Source organism: Mytilus californianus, unplaced genomic scaffold (assembly GCF_021869535.1).
Source record: "Mytilus californianus isolate M0D057914Y unplaced genomic scaffold, xbMytCali1.0.p SCAF_3, whole genome shotgun sequence".
NCBI classification, from domain to species: Eukaryota; Metazoa; Mollusca; class Bivalvia; order Mytilida; family Mytilidae; genus Mytilus; species Mytilus californianus.
Genome location: NW_026262679.1, coordinates 66,374,942 through 66,399,906, shown reverse-complemented (window position 1 = coordinate 66,399,906; position 24,965 = coordinate 66,374,942). Strand labels below are relative to the sequence as shown.

At 32.3% G+C, this 24,965-nt stretch overlaps 1 protein-coding gene across 1 annotated transcript; it reads right to left on the bottom strand.

The window, feature by feature from the left end:
* Positions 1-1,046: 1,046 nt before the first annotated feature.
* On the bottom strand, positions 1,047-24,739 carry LOC127733147 (aspartate aminotransferase, cytoplasmic-like). Its single transcript, XM_052242478.1, has 9 exons — positions 24,527-24,739; positions 14,805-14,986; positions 12,848-12,956; positions 12,239-12,351; positions 10,937-11,041; positions 9,209-9,359; positions 5,874-6,039; positions 4,556-4,698; positions 1,047-4,000 (listed from the first exon to the last, which is right to left on the bottom strand). The coding sequence occupies exons 1-9, from the start codon at positions 24,642-24,644 to the stop codon at positions 3,855-3,857; spliced, it is 1,233 nt and encodes a 410-aa protein (XP_052098438.1). The 5' UTR covers positions 24,645-24,739; the 3' UTR covers positions 1,047-3,854.
* Between the last annotated feature and the right edge of the window lie 226 nt (positions 24,740-24,965).

Genomic DNA, 24,965 nt, shown 5'->3' with positions numbered 1-24,965 from the left:
AGTCATTTAAAATTTTGACCAAATTGCTATTTTTATGATCAAATCAAACTCCTCAGAAATTTTAACCAACTGCTGAAAAGAAACAGTTAAGTTATCAAAGTGCAAAGTGATAAGTTAAAGAATATTTTTAACCCTATAAGATTTGAATTGCACTTCATTGATATTATGAAAGTGTTGCTTACAATTTCTATACATACTGTTAATATATGTGATTTGTCATTTTACAAAAGGTGAGAGGTAGTAGTTTTTGAATTGCTATAAAAATGTCGAAATTAAATTTTCATACTTTTACTTTTAAAAAAGTGTTCTATATTTACAAGAGTCAGATATCAGTTAGAATTCAAAGATGTAAAATTCAGTAAAATATGTGAAGTTACAATATGTTGTCATAAGTTTCCATGGGGAGATAATCTTATATAATCTATTCAACATATTGAATAAACTCACCGTCTTATCTCCAAATATAAAGAACTCTTATGTAAGATAGGTTCCATTCATCATATTGAATAAACTCACCGTCTTATCTCCAAATATAAAGATCTCTTATGTAAGTTTTCCATTCTTCATATTGATTAAACTCACTGTCTTATCTCCAAATATAATGAACTCTTATATATGATAGGTTCTATTCAACATATTGAATAAACTCACCGTCTTATCTCCAAATATAAAGAACTCTTGTGTAAGATAGGTTCCATTCATCATATTGATTAAACTCACCGTCTTATCTCCAAATATAAAGAACTCTTATGTAAGATAGGTTCCATTCAACATATTGAATAAATCACTGTCTTATCTCCAAGTTCCATTCATCATATTGAATTAACTCACCGTCTTATCTCCAAATATAAAGAACTTTAATGTAAGATAGGTTCCATTCCCCAAATACAAATGCATTATCTGTATGTCCCATTGGTCCGATACTTAAATAAAGTATAAGTTAGTTATGTCCTCAGTGCTGGAGTCATTTTAGACAATATAAACTGATACCAAAGATTATATTTGTTCATTGTAAATGGCAATAGATTAAATAAGTTACAACTATATTCTTGTGAAATAATTTTATTTCAGAAATCTAAATACATGTACATATCATTTTTTTTTTTTTCAATATTCTACATGATGCATAGAAACGATGCTGCCAAGATTATTATAGGGTTTTTTTTTCTGGTCAAACATGCTCCATTAGGGATAACCATTAATAGGGCAATTGCTGATATTATCTACTCCCCTTTTCCAAATTGAAAAAAAAGAAAAGTTGTGTGTTTCCTACATTATGTAATTTTCAACAACTTCTCCATACAGGTCCCTAATGTGTCCTCCCTTGAGTGACCTTTATGGAGAGATTTGATTATACATGTGCTGTTTTGTTGTTTATTTCTATATATCTGTGATATATTATTCATTTCCAAATATTACATAATGTGTTAAAATTTTTAATATAAATACTATTTTTGTCTTGAACAGTTTTTTTTTAAATAAATCAAACATGAATTAAAGTGTGATCTTTTTTCCTGCATACCGCAATTAATTTCATGCTTATCCTTCGTGCTTTATAGTAAGCTATACCACGCATGGAGTTTTCTTTAGTACTGTAAATTCAGAAATTATTGGGTGCATTTATTATTGCGATTTTGTCATTTTAGACTAAAATGCAATTTTAATTTTTGTGATATTGAGAAAAATCCTTTTTAATTCATATAAAAATTTCAAAATGTGAGTTTAAATTATTGCGATTATAACCCCTTCGCATTGTTCGCAATAATAAAAACATTGCAACAATTTCTGAATTTCATTTCGTATAAATCAGGTAAACCATAGAAGATGCCTAACCATCCGTCTTTACTGGGGGTATAAACAATCAGCACCCATTGTACAGTACAAAATGAAAATATCAAATGCTACAAGACATCTAATATGTAAAAAGTAAAGACAAAGGAACAAAATACACTTTGTGTAAGTGCTAGAAATACTATATTTAACCAGAACCATTAGTTCACGAAGATGCAATAAGGGTTAGCATATCTAGATGTGCATGCAACACCCCTTATATTTTCCAGAAGTCAGTTTGATTATGGGTCAAAATCTGAAGAGGAATGTGTGCAATCATTTGAGACATACATACCTTACTTTTATTGAAATGTATAAATACAACAGCCACTAATGCACATGCAATAATGCAGCATCTGCTAAGATAAATACATGACCTAAAGGTCAATTATTCCTGAAGCACAGATTTTCATATCAGCTAGATTATAATGCTGAAGCTAAAGACAATTGTGGTTCCTAAATTCCCTCCTCCCAAAGATTAAGAACATATGGGTTTTACAAGATTTGCTAATATATTCCTAAGATATTATTTTCCAAAAATAATCTATTGACCCTTATTTTCGAACTAGTTCCAAGATCTTGCTACCGTTATGTTTATAACCTTTGACATAAATTTTATCAAAATCCTTTGAGAACTGTAGGCCTGAGTTCACTAACATTGACAGATGGGCAGACATCAGCTCTACCATATGTCCCAAACTCTGATTTACAAAGACAGACAAACAAATCTTTTTCAGAGTTTTCTGTTATTGAAGTTGCTAATGTCCAAAAGCCCAACATAGTCCCAAAAGTAAAGACTTTTGACAGCAGTTGATCTAATCACGATTACATCAGGCAAAGATACCTATCAAACGCAAGAAATCAATTTAGTGTTTTAGGCGGAAAAGGATTGCAGATATTTCTGCTTACAAGGAAATCCCCATTTGACTCCATCTTTGTTTTAATATAAGTATACAGAGGAAGTACCTAATTTGACTCCAACTTAAATCTCATCTTCGACACCCTAAATACAGAAACCAAAGTCAATACAACTGCAGTAAATCATAGTTTATGAAAATATTGGACTGTAGAACTTACAGACACATTCACAGATATGCTGAATACTACATCCCTTTATTGCAAGCAAGGTATTGGCAGGGGATACACATGAAAATGCAGAATTCAGATGTACTAAAATATCTTAAACAGGAGACAGAATGAATTCATTTAAATAACCAGAAAAAGTATAAGACAATCTCCCAACTGACATCTATACTATGAATTGAACAGGAATTGCTGGTAAAATATTTGCAAATTTTTTTCTTCTTACAATCATTACAAGCAGCAAAAGTGATAAAAGCAAGCAACAAGCAGAGACAGATAAACATTTATTCATAGTAATATTTCTCTAACATGTCAAAATAAAAAAGTGAGAGATTTCATTCAAATAATATCTAAAATATAAACATATAATTCATATACATGTATCACAGTCTGATTAGCAAAGACATAATCTTGAACAAAGTAATAATTTTCAGACATGATTTTAAAACTTTAAAACAGTTTACAGAAGCACTATTGTTAAGATTTACAACCGCAATATGCATATTTCATTTGAATTCTATTAAACCTAGTTCACTACCAGTGTAAGAAGAGTACGAAATAATACAAATTATCCGTTTTTTACTACAAATCTCTAGATTACAAACTCAAAAGTTTTTGGTTAGCATGGTTGGCAATTCCTTATTAAATTATCAAATAAACCTGTTTCTTGTAAACAATAAGCTATCAATAAAATTCCAGTATTAAATGTTCTACTGTACACAGAATATTAATCATAATGCAAACAGGATTTCAAAGTAACTGAACTCATCACACATACAAGTGTGAAAATCATGAGTTCAGTATATATTTAACAATAATCAATTCTGAATATTTTTATTCAAATGCAATAAAAAAAAAAGCTATATCCACTAAAATGCTTTGGAAGGGGGTTGGTTATCAAATGATCAGACAGTATTCCAGGTAACATGTCCTTTTCAACCTTATAATTTAGCTTCTGTGACAACGCTATGTATACTTTTGGCTACATAGTCTATATTTGACGTAGTAAGAGCACACATGTTGATCCTGCCACCTTCCTTCAGTAAATAGATGTGGTATTTGTTGATCATCACCTCCACTTGTTTTGCTGTAATAAACAAATTACAATCACAATTACACATTCAGTTTGGAGCATATTCAAATTACCTTATCCAAACAATGGCAACAATGCAAAACAATATATTATAAATTATATACAAAATAAAACCTTATTGTTTAATTACGTGAAGTTTTTTTATTTTCATAAATCAGTGGTCACAAATATTTCACATCAGAACTACAGGCTCAAAATAGCCTGTATCTATACCTAATTATTTTTTTTAATGCACACTTTCCAATCTCTAAAACCTATTCAGCAGTATGTTTAGTAGCAAATGATTCTGGAGTTTTCCAGAATTTTAGATAGGATTTTTTAACATTTTCTTCTGCTTTTTAAGGGTTGTGGGTTGAACTGTTTAGATTCTTTTTTTTAAGTTCCGATATAAAAAATGTGGTATTATTGTAAATGAGACAACTTTCCACCCATGACGAAATGTAATTGATGTGAGCAATGCAATGATATATATATATGTTAAAGTGAGTCATATAGTAAACTTTAAGTTAATCAGTGTGCATCACTAGTACCGATAGTTATGCTACTTACGTGACAAACCAGTAAAGCTGAACATTCCAATCTGTTGAATGATGTGATCCCAATTTCCTGGAGTACCTAATGCTTTCAACTTAGCGTGTAGCATTTGCCTCATCTGTTTTATTCTGCTTGCCATTTCCTTTATATGTTCTTTCCTACAAATAGTAGATTTATCTGATTATAAGCATAGAATACACTACATAACAAGATAAACAAATTAATGCCAAATAAAAAAACAGTAATCCAGAAAGGAGTTAGTATTACTGTAGATATTTTTGACATATATTAATTTTTTGATACAAATGTGACAGATTTGGTACTTGTAAGCCACTAATAAAGACACACATGTTAAATTCTGATCCCATTACTTTGCATGCAGTATTTCCTGAAAATGTTTTAATGTATTTTCAACTGTTGAATAACTATGCAACAAAAAATGCTATGTCATTTGGTTTCTGGTGGAGAGTTGTCTCATTGGCAATCATACCACATCTTCTTATTTTTGTGTATGCAATATTTTCTGAATTTACAATTTTCTGCATCATACACATGATAGCCTTCCCAGTTTTTGTCTTTTAAAAGTCGCAGAAAATGAGACATAGGGATGTTAATCCTGTGGCAGCATATTAACTTTTTGTATATGGCTTCATATTTCTGACAGTAGAAGACCTGGATGCCTAATACTATGACCCTTTAGGCCAGGTTATACCCATCAAAAATTGAAAATGAGAAATCTAACACTCTTGTAAGAAATTTTGTGTGTATTGCTGTCCTTTATTATGCACTCCACTTAGGAAAATGCTTAGAGTCAAGGAAAAACTTCAAATATGTGAGAATAAATTGTATCAGAAAAATTACATATTAAAGGAGCAATATATTCTTACATGGTATAAACAATTTTCCCTCTGAGCAAGATTGATAATCCAATGTATGAAGAATACACGAAGCAGATAAGTGATAGTTCTGAAAATGTTTAAAACAGAATAGCTACCCAAAAAAAAATGTTGAACTTCATATCAAAATCCTGACATTAGTTGCATAAATGTGAAAAAAGATACATGTATGCAGTAAATAGGAAGTAAATGGATAACACATTGAAAATGTGTGACACCATTTAGCTTACCAATACAAAACGTGGTACAAAATACCAAGAGGCTCCAATTTGCTTTGAAAAATGTGAAGGAATGTGATATTGAAGGACAGACAGCTTATCAAAGGTAAATCAGTGTACCCCTTCCTTTGAAGCAGGGGTATAAATACTACCACAGAATTAGCCCCTGGTATTTAAATATTTACAATCAACTGTAAGCTAAGAAGTGTCTGTACTTACCATTCAGCACAATTAGCAGGGTTATTGAGAACAGTAGTAACAATTCTAGCTCCATGATTGGGTGGATTAGACCATGTGGTACGTATGATAAGTTCCATCTGAGATCTAATCTTTGCTTTTAACTCTGAATTAGCACACACCACCACTAAATTTCCAGTCCTTTCATCTAAAATTACAAACCAAAAGATTAATGATACAGAAAATTGTTTGTCCCTGCCATGTCATTTCAAAGGGAGGCATACCTGCCAACTTTTGAAAATCCTCATGGTGGTTTTAGTGTGTGACAACAATTTCAAAGGTTACAATTCTTTGCGGCGTTTTTTGCGTGTGCTGTTTTGTGCTCTAGAAAAAGTGCCATATCTTTTTTTTTTATGGTATACTGATGATGAGCTTATAAGCCTTTTTCTTCTTTTTATTTGCATGATTCTAGTAATTATATCAGTAGAAAAAATGAACATGTAGCTAGAATACATGTACCAGGATATATTTTCTTGTGAATGTGTAAGACTATTTTAAAAATAATTGTTGACTTTTACCAAATTAAAATTATGCACAAAGAAGGACATTTATTTTGTCCTTGTGAAAAATAAAGAATAGTATGTAGTACTTTCAATTATTTGGTAATTTAATCAGGTTGGGAATATTCCCTCAAATGAGGGGTAATCCCTCAATGTAATGACTATCCCTTTTATGAGGGGTACATTTCAAGTGATAAAAAATATTTCCCATGTTAATTACAAGAATGACAACACTAGTGCATGATATGTTACAGTAAGGGTAATGCCAATAAGCTACTATTTATTATTTTTATGGTAGTACTGCATCATTGAATTTTGTCAATCAGCCATGCTTTTCTTCTTAAGAACCTTCTTGCAGATGAAAATTCACCTGCGATATTCACGATTTTACAATTCTGACAAACACACAGTGGAATCCAAACAAGTTCAAAATTTAGCATGTTCAAATAATCATGAGAGAGAATGATTTTGATTGGCTTATTAATTTGATCATGAGAAACACAGACTTTCATTGGCTGATCACGATTGTCTTCCCTTGGACACAGTTCAAAATCGGGAACAATCATTTTTTTCGTGTAGATTTTCACCAAATCGTGTTTTAGAGCTTTTTTCACAATCACGATCGTGCAATCGTGACAAGGGGTCAAAATCATGTAGTACATGCCTAGATCGTGAAAGTTGGCAGGTATGTGGAGGGGAAGTATTGTTTAATAAACTGTTAACACAGAGATATGTCTCGCCTTTTTGTACTTTTGATAATGCAAATGTTGAAATTAAAATAGCAATACTTTAACATGTAAGTTATGCAAATATTCAAAGTCAATGAACCATGACTGAAGGTACATGGCAAAACAATCTCCATGGAAATGAGATTGCTAATGCTAATACAACTGTATACCAAATACCATAGACTTATCATAAGTCGTTCCCTTTCAACAAACCTAAACACAAACATGACAAACATTGACTTGTAAACTATGTAAAAGTTTCAAAGTCAATGAACCATGATGAGGGTTAGGGGCTATATAATCCATGGAAACGAGACTTTCAAATGCCAATACATTTGCATACCAAATATCATTGACTTAACATTCGCGGTTCATCTTAAACATATCTAATCACAAACAAATACATGTAAACTAAGCAAAAGTTTCAAAGTCAATAGACCATGACTGAGGGGGTGGGACCAAATATTCTCCATGGAAATGAAATGTGCTAATGCTAATACAACTGCATACCAATTATCATTGACCTACTACTAACGGTTTCCTTTGAACTGACCTAACCACAAACTAATACATGAAAACGAAGCAAAAGTTTCAAAGTCAATAGACCATGAATAAGGGGGCAGGGCCAAAAAATCTCCATGAAAATGAGATGTGCCAATGCTTATACAACTGCATACCAAATATCATTGACCTACCACTAGTGGTTCCCCATAAACTGACCTAATCACAAACTAATACATGTAAACGAAGCAAAGTTTCAAACTCAATAGACCTTCACTGAGGGGGTGGGGCCAAATAATCTCCATGGTAATGAGATGTGGCAATGCTAATACAACTGCATACCAAATATCATTGACCTACCACTAGTGGTTCACCATGAACTAGACCTAATCACAAACTAATACATTGTTGACGCCGCCGCCGACGCCGGAAACAGCATACCTATGTCTCGCTTTTTGACTCTGTCAAGGCGAGACAAAAATGATGCATCATGCAAAACAAACTTTTTTATTATTATTTAGATTATCAGTAAATTGATTATTTCTAGATTTTAACCTTGAAAAGTAGATTTGTTTCTGTTTTAATTTTAGAATAACTTTATCAAAAATATTATCAATAAACCACAAAATTAAATTTGGTCAAATATAAACATGAAATATTTGCCACTGGCAGTAATAATTTCTGATTTCACAAATTACAATAAATCCAATGTTGTAAGTTAAGTCTTATAAATTTAGTTTGTGAGTGAGCCAGCCACTTTATCACATCATTAACTCCTTAAAAATAACCTTATTACTATAATAAACATTAATATTTAAATAAAAACATAATAAAATGCGGGTGTAGCTCGATACGACTACAGAGGCTGAACCCTGAACAGTTGGGGCATGTATGGACACTACATTCAAGCTTGATACAGCTCTGAATTTGGGTTGTGATTAAATATTTGACACAGCATAGGTTTCTGACACAGAATGAATGTGGTCAAAGAACTGAAAAATTTGAAATTATTCTTTTACCTATTATGGTCCACTATATTTTGCACCCTAATTTGGACTCGCTTGAAAACACAGTTAAAAATCAAAATTCTAACTACACAGTACATTTAAGCATATATCAAAGAACCCCAATATTTCAAGATTATCTAAACCCCATTGAAATTGGTCAGAAATAAGCTATTCCAAAAAAGTTAAAAAAAAAATTGCTTGCTTTTAACCCCTTTTAGGTCCCTTATTCCTAAGCAGATATAGCCATAAGGTACAATTTCATAGAGATCCAAACACTTATACTCAAGTTATTGCCTGGTGAAGGTAAATCCGGGAAAGCTCTTCAGAAGCACCAAATTAGTAAAGTGCTATTTTCATTTACTGGTAGTAGCAATTTAACTATTACCCTCACTTTTACCAGTACCAGTCAATCGTCAAATATTCCAATGATAAGTTTTGGAAAAGAATCATTCCAAGTATTGGTCAGAATATGAGGAAACTAATTTTTTCAATAAACCATTAAGTTAACACTATTTTTAATTGTTTATAATATTCTCTTTAGGTCAATATAAAATCCAGAAAGAACATTTTTCCAAACTTACTGTATAGTCCAAAATTCTTGGAGAAAGATTGCGCAGCCATAAACTCAATATTATTTCTATCTAGGTATCTTGGAAGATGAGCATCAGCGTCAAGATCACCTGTAGCAAAACCTTGGTATGCAATGTCTACCAATATAAATATATTTTTAGCCTGAAATAAAATGAGAAGATCACATAATGATATTCTATTATTCAAAGATAAATAAAAACAAATATATAATTTTGGCCTCAAGCATCACTAAAGAGACATTAATTGTCGAAATGTGCATCTGGTGCTGTGAAGTTGGTACCGTTTATATTAGTACTACCACTGGGTCGATACCTCTGCTGGTGGACTATAAGTCCCAGTGGGTATCACCAGCTCAGTATCCGGTACTGGCATGAAAATACGGATATTGTGTTGATTGAAATTTACTGTTATAAAATTTTTGAAATTAATTCAAATTAAGGAATATATCTCCCTCATGCAAAGCTCTGATTCCTTGTCCAATTTTGGCTATTCATTAGGTTCTTTTGGTTGATCAGCTCTTCAACGTTTGTATTAAGTTTTGGTTTTTGAAATATTTTGGCCTCGAGCATCACTGAAGAGAGACATTAATTGTCGAAATGCACATCTGGTGCAGTAAAATTGGTACCGTTTATATTATTGCCAGAAAACTCCCTTGATTTTTGGTCCAGATAGAATAACACTGAACCAGACCTGCATAATATTTTATATGATTGTTCAGGTTAGAGAGTTCCAAGGCAGTTTTGACTAACATATGCACACTTTTTCTGTCATCAAAGTGACATGTTGAGTAATTATTATATAGAAAAGAAAAAGAAAAAACAAACGGGTAGGTTTGATAAGGCCCTAAAATGGCTCCTATTTCTAATTAAAATTTAATATTAGGATTTATTGACCAATATTACAATGAATCATAGTTAAAACATTGACTAAGTAGGAAATAAACCTTTTTTGTTGAAAATTTACGTATTAACCCTCTTTTCATAACGTCACAAATAGCACACATATTAATTTTCCACTAATATTAATTAAAGAAAACAAGTAAATTTCCATTGGCTTTTTGGAATGCAAACATAGAGAGCACACATCAACAAGAAAGATGTTTTAAAAATTTGTTATTGTAACATTTTACATATCTGATTTGAATATTTAGTTTATCAAAGCCTACGCTCTATGTTTACTAGGCCTAAATTTGGTAGAAATCCAGACGATTTTGTCAATTTTCATCAAATCTCTACTTTTGGTCTATTTAGTTTGTACATTTTAAAGCTTTATAAGAAAAGCTACACAAAAAAGTCTTTTCACATTCTTATGTTTCTTTTCATCCACTTGAAACATTTTTATCTTCAAACAATGGACATAATATTTCGGGCCAAATATGATCCTTGCCAAACTTACTCATTTGATGATTTAACAAAATTGAGCAGAAATGTCACGTACATGTATACCATCTCTGTTCTGAGCTTTATTGCAGCCAAGATAGAAAAAGTATGCTTGTAAACTTACCTATCAGAGAGTAAAAATATATCAATTTATTTGGAAAATGTGGACTTTGGCCTAGTCTGCATCTAATCTAAAGATTTAATTTTAAGTTCATTTGGTTGAATAAAATATATTTATGAGAAATTATTTTCAAAGCAATTCCAAGACCCATGAAAATAACAATATTTTTTTAAATAAATTAGAATTAACAAATCCTTTTACAGTACATGTAAAATTACCTGACAGGTCTTGATTATCTCTACCCACTGATCTTTCGTTGGGTCCACTCCAGTAGGATTATGTGCAACACCATGTAGTATTACTACAGATCTCTCTGGTGCATTCTACAAAAGAAATTTGCTTATTTGTATTTATTGATATTATCTAACAAAGTATATTTATTGTATTTTTGCAATATTGAGACATCTTGGGTTTATATTCGTGTTTTTTTTACTATCCTTTATCTATATATATATATATACAATAATTGTAAGATAAACGGCAAACATACTCAAAATTAGTTAAAGATCATCATTTGATGACAATACAAAGTGGTCCAGTATTGATTAATCAGATAGGTACTATAAAGCACAAAAAGCAACCAACAGAAAGAAAATGAACACAAAGTTACAGTAACAATATAACAGTACTTGGAGGAAAAAATCCATTTGAAATTCAGTCCAACCTGGTTTGGACGTGTTGTTTAACCCATAAAACTGTTTGACACATTGAAAAACACCAAAATTTCATGCAAATTGGTTAAAGCGTTTTTGAGTTATTGTCTGACATGAAGATGACAGACGGACGTACGGACAACGGTTTACCATAATACGTCCCCTTAATTGTGCTAAGCTAAGGCTGTAACTCCAACAGGCAAGTAGACCTTTTTCAACTGATTTTTACAGTTTGTTCTTATGTTGTGCTGTTACACCACTGTCCCAGGTTAGGCTGTTAGTTTTTTCAATTGAATTGTTTCATATTTTTCATGTCAGGGCCTTTGATAGCCAATTATACGGTATGGGTTTTTCTCATTGTTGAAGGCCGTATGGTTGCCTATAATTGTTTACATCCACTTCATTTGAACTTTGGTGGATAGTTGTCTCATTTTCAATCATATCCACATCTCCTTATTTTCATACTAATATGGTTTTGGCTGTTCTGTTTAGGCTGTTTTGTGCTCTTCCTGGTTTTGTATTTTTATCTTTCTATACTGTTTGTTTCGAGCTTACCTGATATATAGATATAAGAAGATGTGGTATGAGTGCCAATGAGACAACTCTCCATCCAAGTCACAATTTGTAAAAGTAAACCATTATAGGTTAAAATACGGCCTTCAACATGGAGCCTTGCATATATGTTATTCCAGGAATATGTGATGTGCAGCCCATGGATATCATATCATACACATTTCAAATATATGAAAAAAGATGTATAAATAAGATAGAACATACAACCCCAAAAAAACATTAATAGCCAAGGAAAAATACAAAAAGGTAGGATGCAAATTAGAAAATGAACTCAAGTTTTTTAAAATGTCTTACATTCAAGTCTTCTAGCATGCCTTGGAAATCCAGGGATTTTGTTTCAGGATGCCAATATCTGTACTCTCTAACATCAGAAAATCCACTTCTCTTAAATATTGTTTTATGATTACCTAAAACATAATTTTGAAATCATTCTTTTCATTTTGTCTAAATATAGAAAATGAATCATATTATATGTCAGATTTGTCTGTAAAATAGATAATAGTAAAATAAATTCAGCCAGGCAAGTACTTCTGATATGGTTCATGAACTGACTCATTCTAATTTAAACACTGACGGTCAGATGTAAAGGTATACTTATTAAAAATACTGTCCTTTTCAAATATAAAAATCATATCAATTTTATATAAAGGACGTGAAGAATAATTCAGAAATGTCTTGAAGCTCTATCTGATATTAACGAATCAGGACCCTCAAACTTATAAACTATAATCACTCCTGTGTAATATATACACAGATTCACATACATAAAACTTGATTGTGTTTAATACACGTACTTCCATCTTGTTGGTTAAGATGCAAAAACACAGTTATAATTAAGAAATCCTTCCAAAGTAAATATACCCAAAGTCAATTACCTATTAATTCATCTTGTTTAATACCTACCCCATGTTGGTTTGGATACATAAACACAATCATAATTCATCAATCTTTTCAAGAAATCAGCAGCAAGTCTTATAGCTCCTGTTCCACCACATGCCTGAAAACTCTCCACCTGTAAATCAAATATCGAGATATTAGTGAGGCCTCTCATGGGGGTGTCCAAGTAATCACAAATTTTTTGCCAATATAATCACATAATCATTAATTATTTTTTAATTTTTTAAACAAGATAATTAAATAATAAAAAATACAGTCCTAGATTATCAAATAATCATGAAATATTTGGTCTGGTAATCAAATAATCACTATAAAAACGGACAAGTAATCACATAATCAATAAAATGCTCCACTGGGCACAGCTTGATACGACCTTAGAGGTCGAACCCTGAACAGTTGGGGCAAGTATGGACACAACATTCAAGCTTGATACAGCTCTGAATTTGGATTGTGATTAAATATTTGACACAGCATAGGTTTCTGACACAGAATGAATGTGGTCTAAGAACTTAAAAATTTTTAATTTACCTATTCAAACCATATCATTATTATTTGCTTTTATATATAAATCAGAAATAACCAATTTAAAATGGAAAATTTTAAAGAAAAAAAAAGGAAAAAAAAATCCCCCCCAATTTTTTGAACCCCTTATGATTCATCACCCCCAAACTCAATCCCAGCCTTCCCTTTGTGGTATGGTACTTTGTAGTACAATTTCAGAGAGATCCATACACTTGAACATAGTTATTGTCTGGAAACTAGAAAAATGCTTGTTTTTTTGCCCCAAATTCCTAAACGTGTAGGGCAATTACCCCCAAACTCAAACCCAGCTTTCCCTTTGTGATATGGAACCTTGTAGTACAATTTCATAAAGATCCATACACTTACACACAAGTTATTGTCATGAAACTAGAAAAATGCTTGTTTTTTGCCCCTTTTTTGGCCCCTAATTCCTACAATTTTGAGGCAATTACCCCAAAAATCAATCCCAGCCTTCCCTTTGTGATATGGAACATTGTGGTACAATATCAGAGAGATCCATACACTAACACACAAGTTATGTCTGGAAGTTACAAAAATGCTTATTTTTGGCCCCTTTTTGGCCCCCAATTCCTTAACTGTTGGTACCATAACCCCCAAAATCAATCCCAACCTTCCTTTTGTGTTATTGAACCTTATGGTAAAATTTCATAGAGATCCATTCACTTAAACTAAAGTTAGAGTGCGAAAACCAATGTGTCTTCGGACGACGACGACACCAACGTCATACCAATATACGACCGCCAAATTTTTTTGCGGTCATATAAAAACCCCATGAGGAGGCTCATTAGTGGTGATAATGATTTCTACTGAAAGAATGGAAGTTAGTCTAAAGTCAGTGTTTCCATTTACCACTTATAAGAGTTCTCCACACATTATTGTGCACTAAACAGGTTTAAAAAAATTATGCTTGGTTGGTACTTCACAGTTGTTAATATTTCAATTGGTGTACATTTTTAATTTATCAAATTAAATCTGTTTCAAATTTATTTTCATGTTCTATAAAATTGAGAATGGAAACGGGGAATGTGTCAAAGAGACAACAACCCGACCTTGCAAGGAACCCATATATCAAATATAGTTATCCTATTACTCATAATAATGAAATAAGTAAGAAATTCACAAAACAAAATAACTAAATATTTTTTTCAAGCAATCTCTGAACCATGAAAATGAGGTCAAGGACAATGGACATACGGAAACTTCGTAACATCATCTGTACATGTATACAAAGTATGAAGCCTCCAGGACTACTACCCTCTGGAATATAAAGCTTAATACAAATAGCTTATGCTGCTGCCACAGGATTGTAATCCCTATGTCTTGCATTCTGCGACTTAAGTCGCAGGCGAGACAAAAACACTTCAAATCATGCAAGGTCAATATGATTGACTGATTTTTTTCCCTCAAATAATATACTAACCCTACTACTCTGTATGGCTGGTGATTCAGATCCTAATAGTAATTTTTGACAGGCTGTTCTGTAGTCTGGTAGTCCAGATATAGGTAAATATTCATGATTTAAACCAGCATCCCCTGCCATCATAGCCTCCACTGTTTTGACTACAGGTAAAACCCATGGTTTGCCTTCATCTGTCCTGTAGGCTAGAAAATAATGTATGCATATTCATAAACCTTTCTGAAATGTTAACCAGCATAAATATTCCAAAGAATCGCCAACCACTTAATCCGACCGTGCTAGGGCTGAACAGCCAGTCAAGGTCGTAAAACACTTCCAGTAGTAGTAACCACTTAATAAATATTACTCCAGAACTGCTTTTGTATAACTATAAACAAATGTTTTTAACAATATATTAACAAATGAATGGACCAAATACAAGTTGAACTTGATGCGACTATTTTTTCTTGGTACAATAAAGAGAAAATTTAAGCAAAAAAAGTTCATGTCTAAAATTTTGTAAATATAAATGAATGTCAAACCTAGTAATCTGTCGAAATGCAAAAGCAATTGAATGTTTACTGACCCAAGGTAATAGTTCACATAAATCTATATACAAAATTATTCAGTAAGAAGCTATTTTCCCACAGGCAGTATAGATACCATAGCGGTTGTAATGATTGTTTTGACAAAATAAGATTTTTTAAATAGTTGATCAAAAGGTATATATGGCAAAGTATAAAACCTTGACTGGACTCTTTACATTGAACTGTGAACTAAACGTATGACCTAGGCTTCCTTTGCCTCAAACCTGTTTCCAATTCAATCTTTTATTCGTATATTGACCTGAAATCTAAAAACTTTAGGAACCTGTCAACTTAAAATAGGACATAAATACCTTATTAACCTGTCAACTTAAAATAGGACATATATGTCCTATTTTAAGTTGACAGGTTCCTAAGGAGTTTTTTAAGTTTCAGGCCAATATACTAATAAAAGAAAGAATTGGAAACAGGTTCAAGGCATATAATATATAATACCACTTGCATAGCTTTTGTATGGGTACAAGATAACAATACAAACTATCATGATTATTACAATATCAACGATTTTCTAACAATTATACTTTTTACTATATATAAAGTCAGAAGTCCATTAGTATGATTACTAGAGGAAGTGTGCAACCCGCTTTATAGTAAGGCGATCACGTTGTCCCCATACTTCCAACTGTGATTGAAACGGGATTTGAGCGAGATTGCTATTAATAATAACAAAAATCAATGGCCAAATTTTTTGCGATGCATTCTGGGTAGAGATAATTTATGTATAACACCCTGCAAATTAATTAATGCACTATTGCACCCTGCGAATTAATTAACGCACTGTCGCATAGAAAGATAGAACATGGATATGATAATTAAAAGCTGATGGTGATGTTTGTAATGGCTGATTTAAATGAATATGTATCTAATATATCTAATAAAGTTTTACAAGAGGTACACATTGTAAATTTTGAGTAAAGAAACTCTTTGTTTTTAAGTTTTCATGGAAATTCAACGTCAGACTTATAATAGTTTCTAAAATTACTGATGTCTATGATCAACTGCGAGCAGAAAGAAACAGTTATGCAGCCTTCATGTTTTAATATCATCAGTCATGTGCTTAATTTTTGCCGGTAATAACGCCCGATTGATGTGACAAAAATGATTTTAATCAGATATTTAACTTTTATGTCCACTGTGTTTTTGACTTTCATCAAGAACGGAATTATTGTCCAATAGTGCAACAGAAGCTGTACGTTGTCACTTCAAATTTTACTCTATTTGTCTGGGTTGATGTTGTCTTTGAAGCCACTTTACATTCAGTTGCTGTAGTCTTTCATTTTTGGTAAAAAATCTAAATAAGTATTGCACTGTGTACTTGAATCTTTGTTGGTTTTTATTCATTTTCACATACCGATAATAAAATGCTCCACTGGGCGCAGCTTGATACGACCGCAGAGGTCGAACCCTGAACAGTTGGGGCAAGTATGGACACAACATTCAAGCTTAATACAGCTCTGAATTTGGATTGTGATTAAATATTTGACACAGCATAGGTTTCTGACACAGAATGAATGTTGTCTAAGAACTTAAAATTTTTTAATTTACCTATTATGGTCCAATATCCAAAATCTAAATACATACACGGTTAGATTCAGCATATCAAAGAACCCCAATATTTCAATTTTTGATGAAATTAAACCATATCATTATTATTTGCTTTTATATATAAATAAAAAATAACCAACTCAAAATGGAAAATTTGAAAGAATAAAAAAAAGGAAAAAAAGGAAAAAAAAAATCCCCCCCCAATTTTTTGAACCCCCTTATGATTCATCCCCCCCAAACTCATTCCTAGCCTCCCCTTTGTGGTATGGTACCATGCAGTGCAATTTCAGAGAGATCCATATACTTGAACACAAGTTATTGTCTGGAAACTGTAAAAATGCTTGTTTTTTTGCCCCAAATTCCTAAACGTTTAGGGCAATTACCCCCAAACTCATACCCAGCTTTCCCTTTGTGATATGGAACCTTGTAGTACAATTTCATAAAGATCCATACACATTCACACAAGTTATTGTCCTGAAACTAGAAAAATGCTTGTTTTTTTTGCCCCTTTTTGGCCCCCAATTCCTAAAATTTTGAGGCAATTACCCCCAAAATCAATTCCAGCTTTCCCTTTGTGGTATGGTACCTTGCAGTACAATTTCAGAGAGATCCATACACTTGAACACAAGTTATTGTCCGGAAACTAGAAAAATGCTTATTTATGGCCCCTTTTTGGCCCCTTATTCCTAAACATTTTGGGCAATTACCCCCAAAATCAATTCCAGCTTTCCCTTTGTGATATGGAACCTTGCAGTACAATTTCAGAAAGATCCATACACTTACACACAAGTTATTGTCATGAAACTAGAAAAATGCTTGTTCGCCCCTTTTTTTGGCCCCTAATTCCTAAAATTTTGAAGCAATTACCCCCAAAATCAATCCCAGCATTCCCTTTGAGATATGGAACCTTGTGGTACAGTGTCAGAGAGATCCACACACTAACACACAAGTTATTGTCTGAAAGTTACAAAAATATTTATTTTTGGCCCCTTTTTCCTTAACTGTTGGTACCATAACTTCAAAATCAATCCCAACCTTCCTTTTGTGGTATTGAACCTTATGGTAAAATTTCATAGAGATCCATTCACTTAAACTAAAGTTATTGTGGGAAAACCAATGTGTCTTTGGACGACGACGACGACGACGCCAGACGACGACACCAACGTCATACCAATATACGACTTTGCGGTCGTATAAAAACTGAAGGACATTAATTAGCAGTAATCTGTTTTATGGTAATATTTTTACCCATGATTCCATAGTTATAAAACGAGATTTGGGAGGACCACCTATGGTGCTTCCCACTGATAAACGGGACATTGTGATCGCCTTACTATACAGCACAGCTTGCACACTTCCCTTAGTAATGGACTTCTGATAAAGTATATTACATATCTGAGCAGAAAACAAAACAAATTAATGTGTTTGAAATTTTTTAAAATGAAATTCTCCAACATTACGAAATATTGACAAATGAAGAAGGCAAATGTGAAAATTTCCACAATTTGATTGCAGAAAAAATTATTTATCTTCTTAAACTAAAATTTATAATATATCATATTACTTTCTTTTTAATCTGTTGCATATATATTATTCATTAGCTGAACTGTATATGAGTGTATTAACATGATTAATTGTGTACTAACAAGTACTAACCATATCACTGAAATGCTATATACTAACGTTCACGAGGCCAGGATAAGGTACCGGTACTTTATGTATCTCTAACAAATGCAAATTTAAAAAAAAAAAAAAAAAATGTGGATAGTGTCCACATGTGGACACAGATGATGCCCCTGCTTGCATATCATATAGTTATAAATGACATAACTGAAGAATGGTAAAAGTGACGCTACCCAAATTTGAACTTGATCTGAGTTTTGTGGTAATAAGCATTGTATGTAAGTCTCATAACAGGCCTCTACATTATCATTTTTTTTAACTTGTCCCTTCGGACAAGTTGCAAGAAAATCAACTTGTCCGAACTCCTAACTCACTTGTCCGAATTCATAATCGAAAATCTTACATATTGATGATATGCAATAATAACACTTGCACTTTGATTGTATCTAATAAAGGGAGCATTTTGTTATGTTATATGAATACCACATCAAAATTCATTTTATTATTTCAGACTGAAAGATTATTTGCAAGACTGAGTTCTCTGACTCAATGTCACTATCATGTGTCGATCATTAAATCATCATTTCTTCCCAAACCACTAGGTTCTCCTATGGACCTATTCATTCTGTAGTAGTGGTATGGGTTAAACTAAGGATGTAAATACACCTGGCCACATTGTATATGATTAAACCTTTTTAATTTATTAATGGTGTCAAAACAAGCTTTTACCATTTTTTTTTATTTGTATATACATTGATATATGATCATGAAGTACATAAAACATTTCACTAAAAAATCTGCCTTTTTAGATTTTATTTAATTTTTACATCTTAAAGTATTATTTTTATATATAGATCTTATTAAATATAACCTCTTTTAATGTATTGTTATGCATAAAAGCAAAATCAAATGAAACATACTTTAACTTAAAAATTTTAAGTTGTGGTAAAACTCCATATGGAGGTGCTCCTAATGCAAGGAGGCTTATACTAAGAAGAAGCATTAACATTTGTTTCTTTCCCCTTTACTTATATTCCCCCGGTCAATAGCTGCCAGCATGTTCAAATACGTTCAATCTGAGACGTATTATACAAGTATTATATGTCTCTGGTTCAATGAATGAATATTTATTTCATTTAGTATGGTTAATAAAACAATCATTCATATTTTTGGGACTATATAAGTCTTGAATTTGATCTATTTTACATCTTACCTCGATTTTTCACGCCCCATCGGACAAGTAGTATGGTGAATCTACTTGCCCGACGCCTGTGTCCACTTGTCCCGGACAATCGGACAAACGGTAATGTCGAGCCCTGCATAACATTTGGTTGAGGCTAACTTAAGTAGAGAACAGAAACTAAAAATTCAGCAATTTTTCTATTTGTAAACTCACATAACTCTAGAACGTTTGTGTATAAGTTTTATAACATTTGGTTGAGACAAACTAAAGTTAGAGAACGGAAACGAAAAATTCAGCAATTTTTATGTTTATAAACGGACATAACTCAAGAATGGTAAAAGTGTCGCCACCAAATTTCGTACTTAATCTGTATTATGTAGTAATAAGCATTGTGTATAAGTTTCATAACATTTGGTTGATGCAAACTAAAGTTAGAAAACGGAAACAAAAAATTTGTACTTGATCTTAGTTTTGTGGTAATGAATATTGTGTATAGGTTTCATAATGTTTGGTTGGGGCAAACTTAAGTTACAGAATGGAAACTAAAAATTTTGCAATCTTTCGATTTATAAAGGGGCATAACTCAATAATGGTTAAAGTGACACTACCCAAATTCAACTTGATCTGTGTTTTATCAGTGGAAGTCAAAATTAAACATTGCATTGTATAAACCATTGATTGTAGTTGATTCAACTATAATCATGGACAAAGGAGGATAACTCCAATTTTAAAAATTACTTGATATTTAGAAGAAAATAAAAAATTTGCAATTTTACCATTTATAAAGGGGCGTAACTCTAGAACGGTTAAAGTCGTGCCACCAAAATTCAAATTTGATCTGTGTTTTGTGGTAATTAGCATTGTGTATAAGTTGCATAACATTTGGTTGAGGCAAACTTAAGTTAGAGAACAGAAACTAAAAATTTTGCAATTTTTCCATTTATAAAGGGGCATAACTCTAGAACCATTAAAGAGACGCCACCAAAATTCAAACTTGATCTGTGTTTTGTGGAAATAAGCATTGTGTATAAGTTTCATAACATTTGGTTGAGGCAAACTCAAGTTAAGAGAACGGAAACCAATTTTGGGACGTACGGACAGACGTACGTCCGTAGACGGACAAGGGTAAAACTTAATGCCCCCACCACTACGGCGGGGGTATAAAAACAGTCAACTTAACATATGTCTATAAGTCATGTAAGTGTTTTTGGAAAATGTGGGTTAAAATATTCCAATAATATTTCAAAACAATGGTGTGTCTCTCTATCAACATAACTGACTCAAGCTTAAAGTAACTAACAGGCTATTATTTGAACTTGGAATTATTTTTAATTATGGAATTTGCATAATTTCTTGTGCTTGAATTTTTTGATAAAATCCTTGTTTATTTGTTATTATAATGTTTTGAGTGGTTCATAACACTTTCCATATAATGTATTTTGTATAGATAGTGTTGTGCGCGGCACAATACATTCTATTGAAAATGTACTATTTTCTTTGTAATAGAAAGTGTTGTGCACAGCACAGAACATTGAAGTACAGAATAAACATGGAATTTATTAAAAATTTCCAGCACAAGAAATTATGCAAATTCCATAATTAAAAATAATTCCAAGTTCAAATAATAGCCTGTTAACTTCTTTTTAAAACTTTTATATCATTAATATCCAAAGGAATACACTATTTTCATATACATTGTGTATTACCCATTTTTGACCCCGGATTTTATAATTTTTCTACAGGTTACCTTCTCTGTGGTAGGACATCCTGGTACTTGGTCAAGTAAAACATGTAAAAGCAAGCAAAAGAAGTAAAATCAAACATATAATTGGTGCAATTTGGGGGGAAATTTTACTATTTTCCGAAAATGTTGTTGTGTATAGAAAACATAAAACAGTTAATTTCCCCGCTAAATTGTACATGTTGTACCGATATCACTCCTAAGCTTGATTTTACTACTTTAAGTTGCTCTTTCTTAACCGAGTATCAGGATGTCCTACCACAGAGAAGGTAACCTGTCAAAAAATATAAAATCCGGCGTCAAAAGTCTTTAATATGAAAATAGTCTATTGAAAAATAGGGCTGTGTTAACATTTTAATCTTGAGTACAGACCTGTGCACCTTTTAAAGTTTTAAGGCATGGCAGGAACTAGATAATTACAATTCAGAACTTGAAAACATAGAAAACATAGAATTCCAGATAGAAGGTGTTTTGTTTTAAATGTGATTATATCAAATCAAGAACTATAAGAATTCTTGTATGATTTCGCATTATGAAGATATCTGCATGAAAACAATGCAAATAGAAACAGAATGAGAAGTCATATGGTCAGATCATATGTTTTTGTATGTCATATGAATTCGTTCTATGCATGCTTTTTCAATGGAAATTATGATGTCACAATGCATTTTTCATAGCGCGAAAACCCATGAGACTAGGATATGTTGTACATGTACAACTAATTAGCGCTTGAAATTAATACCTAAATTTATAACACAGAGGTTGGCAATTCGTTGTGATTCTGCTTCTTATGGGACTACTATTTGATGTTATGGGAAGCCAGGAGGATTTCTCCTGGATTGATCATTTAGGCCAAAAAAAAAATATATATGTCTGTTTAAGGTTACATACTTTTAAAAAATAGGGTGGGCAAATTAGTGTTTATTTCATCACACGAGTAGCGAATTTCCTTAAAAAAGCTGTCATATTCATGATTGTGAACATTGGGATGTATCAGGCAATTGATTTATATTATTTGCAACACTAACTTAGCTTTTGACACGAGTTCAGTTTATTTTTCACTTTACGATGGAAATAAAATGACTAAGGGTCGGCGCTCAAAAGTAGGGTCGGTCGGGTAACCGTAAAATATATTATTTTTGGCCTTAGTTTTATCTGTTGCTAGCAACCTTTTTTTCAAGCTTTGACACTCTTAATTTTATTTCTATTACTTTTGTCAGAGACATATAATACAATGTATGTATATGTCTCTGCTTTTGTACACATTTGATTCCTGCATTTTGTGTTGCAGAATATTCATTGATTCCTATGAATCCATGACAAATCGCCCCATTGGCAAATCGCCCCACACCTAATAGCCCCACTTTTTCACCAACTCACCCCATTTCCTAAAAAATCGCCCCACTTATGAAAATGGGTAAAATCCCATTGAAAATAGGATGGAAAACTTACCCCACTTATGAAAAGGGTTAAAATCCCGCTGAAATAAGATCTGCCAACTCGCCCCACTCATGACAAATAGATAAATAAACTCATCATAGATACCAGGATCAAATTTTGTTTTCACGCCAGACTCGCGTTTTGTCTACAAAAGACTCACCAGTGACGCTCGAATCCAAAACAGTTAAAAAGGCCAAAATAAAGTACGAAGTTATAAACCACGATGAATTTAGTAATGCCAACTCGCCCCACTTATGGAAAAAGATGCTATCCCGTTGTATATCTATGTTCCTGCCCCACTTATAAATAAAAATCAATACCTATGAAAACCTTAGATAAACATCTTTTGTGATTCTTTTTTTTGTTTAAATAAAGCTGAAGAAAAATGATAAAAATTAAGTTTGTGATATATTCAAATTTGTCTTTGAATAAAACTTTGTTCTATACTATTTACCTGTCTTTACCTGTATTATTGGTGCAAATGGAGGCAATGAAATGTTTTATTTTGGCGAAAATAACTAAGCTTACAAGAATAAAGTTATTCTCCAATAATACGAAAATTATATTTAGAATTATAATTTCAGAAAGTGAAACATCATTTAATTTCAATAATAATAATTAAATAAATTTTCTGTTTTTTTTTGGTATTCTGTGATTAGGTTTCAATTAAGTGGGGCGAGTTGGCAGTCATGAAAATTATATATTAATCTAGATATTAGATATAAGAAGATGTGGTATGAGTGCCAATGAGACAACTCTCCATCCAAGTCAAAATTTATAAAAGTAAACCATAGATGTACAAATGTATAAACCCATAGATGAAGCTCAACACTGACTTCAAAGGTTCTATGTGCGTTGTAATGGCTTTCACACTTATCTGATAATGACATGAACCAGTTGGTCATTGAGATGCCGATTGACAATCTAGGCAATAGAAAACTGACAATCAAAAGCTACTTAGCAGTTAAACATGCTAAAAATCAGAAAGAGATAAAATCAAAATATATAATATTTTAGAATGACTTGATTAGGAAAAAATAATGTTCATGTAGGTAAAACAATATTACAAATTATTCTCGAAAAGAAATTAATAAATGCGGATATCTTTTTTAGCCAGAACTAATGTTTATATATCTATGAGTAAACCTTTATAGGTCAAAGTACGGTCTTCAACATGGAGCCTTGGCTCACACCGAACAGTAAGCTATATTACCCTTTTTCACTAAGTGAGCTAGTTGGCCAGTCAGAGCTCAGACATAAATAAGTCTAAATCTGCTTTTGACTCATAGAGGTCTAAATTTGTTTCAAGATTTGTCTCCCTTTAATTTAAGACAAATTATGACTTCAATAAATCAATTTGAGGCAAAAAAATAAAATATCCTTTCAAGACCTCATAATTATTTGGACTACCAGTACAAGTACTACAACCCACCCACCCACCACACTCTTCCCATTTATCAAATGGGGTTGTCATGACTGTATGGTTTGTGCCCAATCTGCATCATGGTGAATGGTTCCGGGTTTCCAACTACCTTTGCATATGTTTCTTAAAAGTTCACATTACTTAAGTGGTGTTTCTTCGCTATAAATAGACAAAGTTCATACCAACCTCCAACTCCTAAATTTACTTTTTTGTCAAATGTGTCTTCATTGTAATCCCCTATCAGCTTGAACACTTCGATTGCAGGTGCACCTTCTATATCAGCAAATACTGATCCAGAGTCCATGGGTAGTTTTTGATTCAGGACAGTATGTTCCGGCAAATGTCTTGAGATGATCTTCTTTCACTTTCAAGGTCGAGGTCACGTGGTTGTCAAGGTAGTACGAGTTGTCTTCCTTTGGATCTAATACATCAAAGCTATGAGAAGCACTGTTGATCAATGTTCATTTGCTAACTAAAAATACAACAACAAAAAACAACGACTAAGGGACTGGTAATTTTTAACCTGAAATGGGGAAAGTAAATGAAGGGGGGGCTTGAAATTATATTTAATTTTTCAATATATCCTCGTGTATTGTATTTTCCGACCTACTAACATATTTCTCGG

Coding starts and splice junctions, on each gene's coding strand:
- LOC127733147 (XM_052242478.1), bottom strand. CDS start 24,644: ATGGACTCTGGATCAGTATTTGCTGATATAGAAGGTGCACCTGCAATC. Junction 14,987..24,526: donor AGTAAATTTAGGAGTTGGAG/GTTGGTATGAAC, acceptor ATTATTTTCTAG/CCTACAGGACAGATGAAGGC. Junction 6,040..9,208: donor CAAGAATTTTGGACTATACA/GTAAGTTTGGAA, acceptor TTGTAATTTTAG/ATGAAAGGACTGGAAATTTA.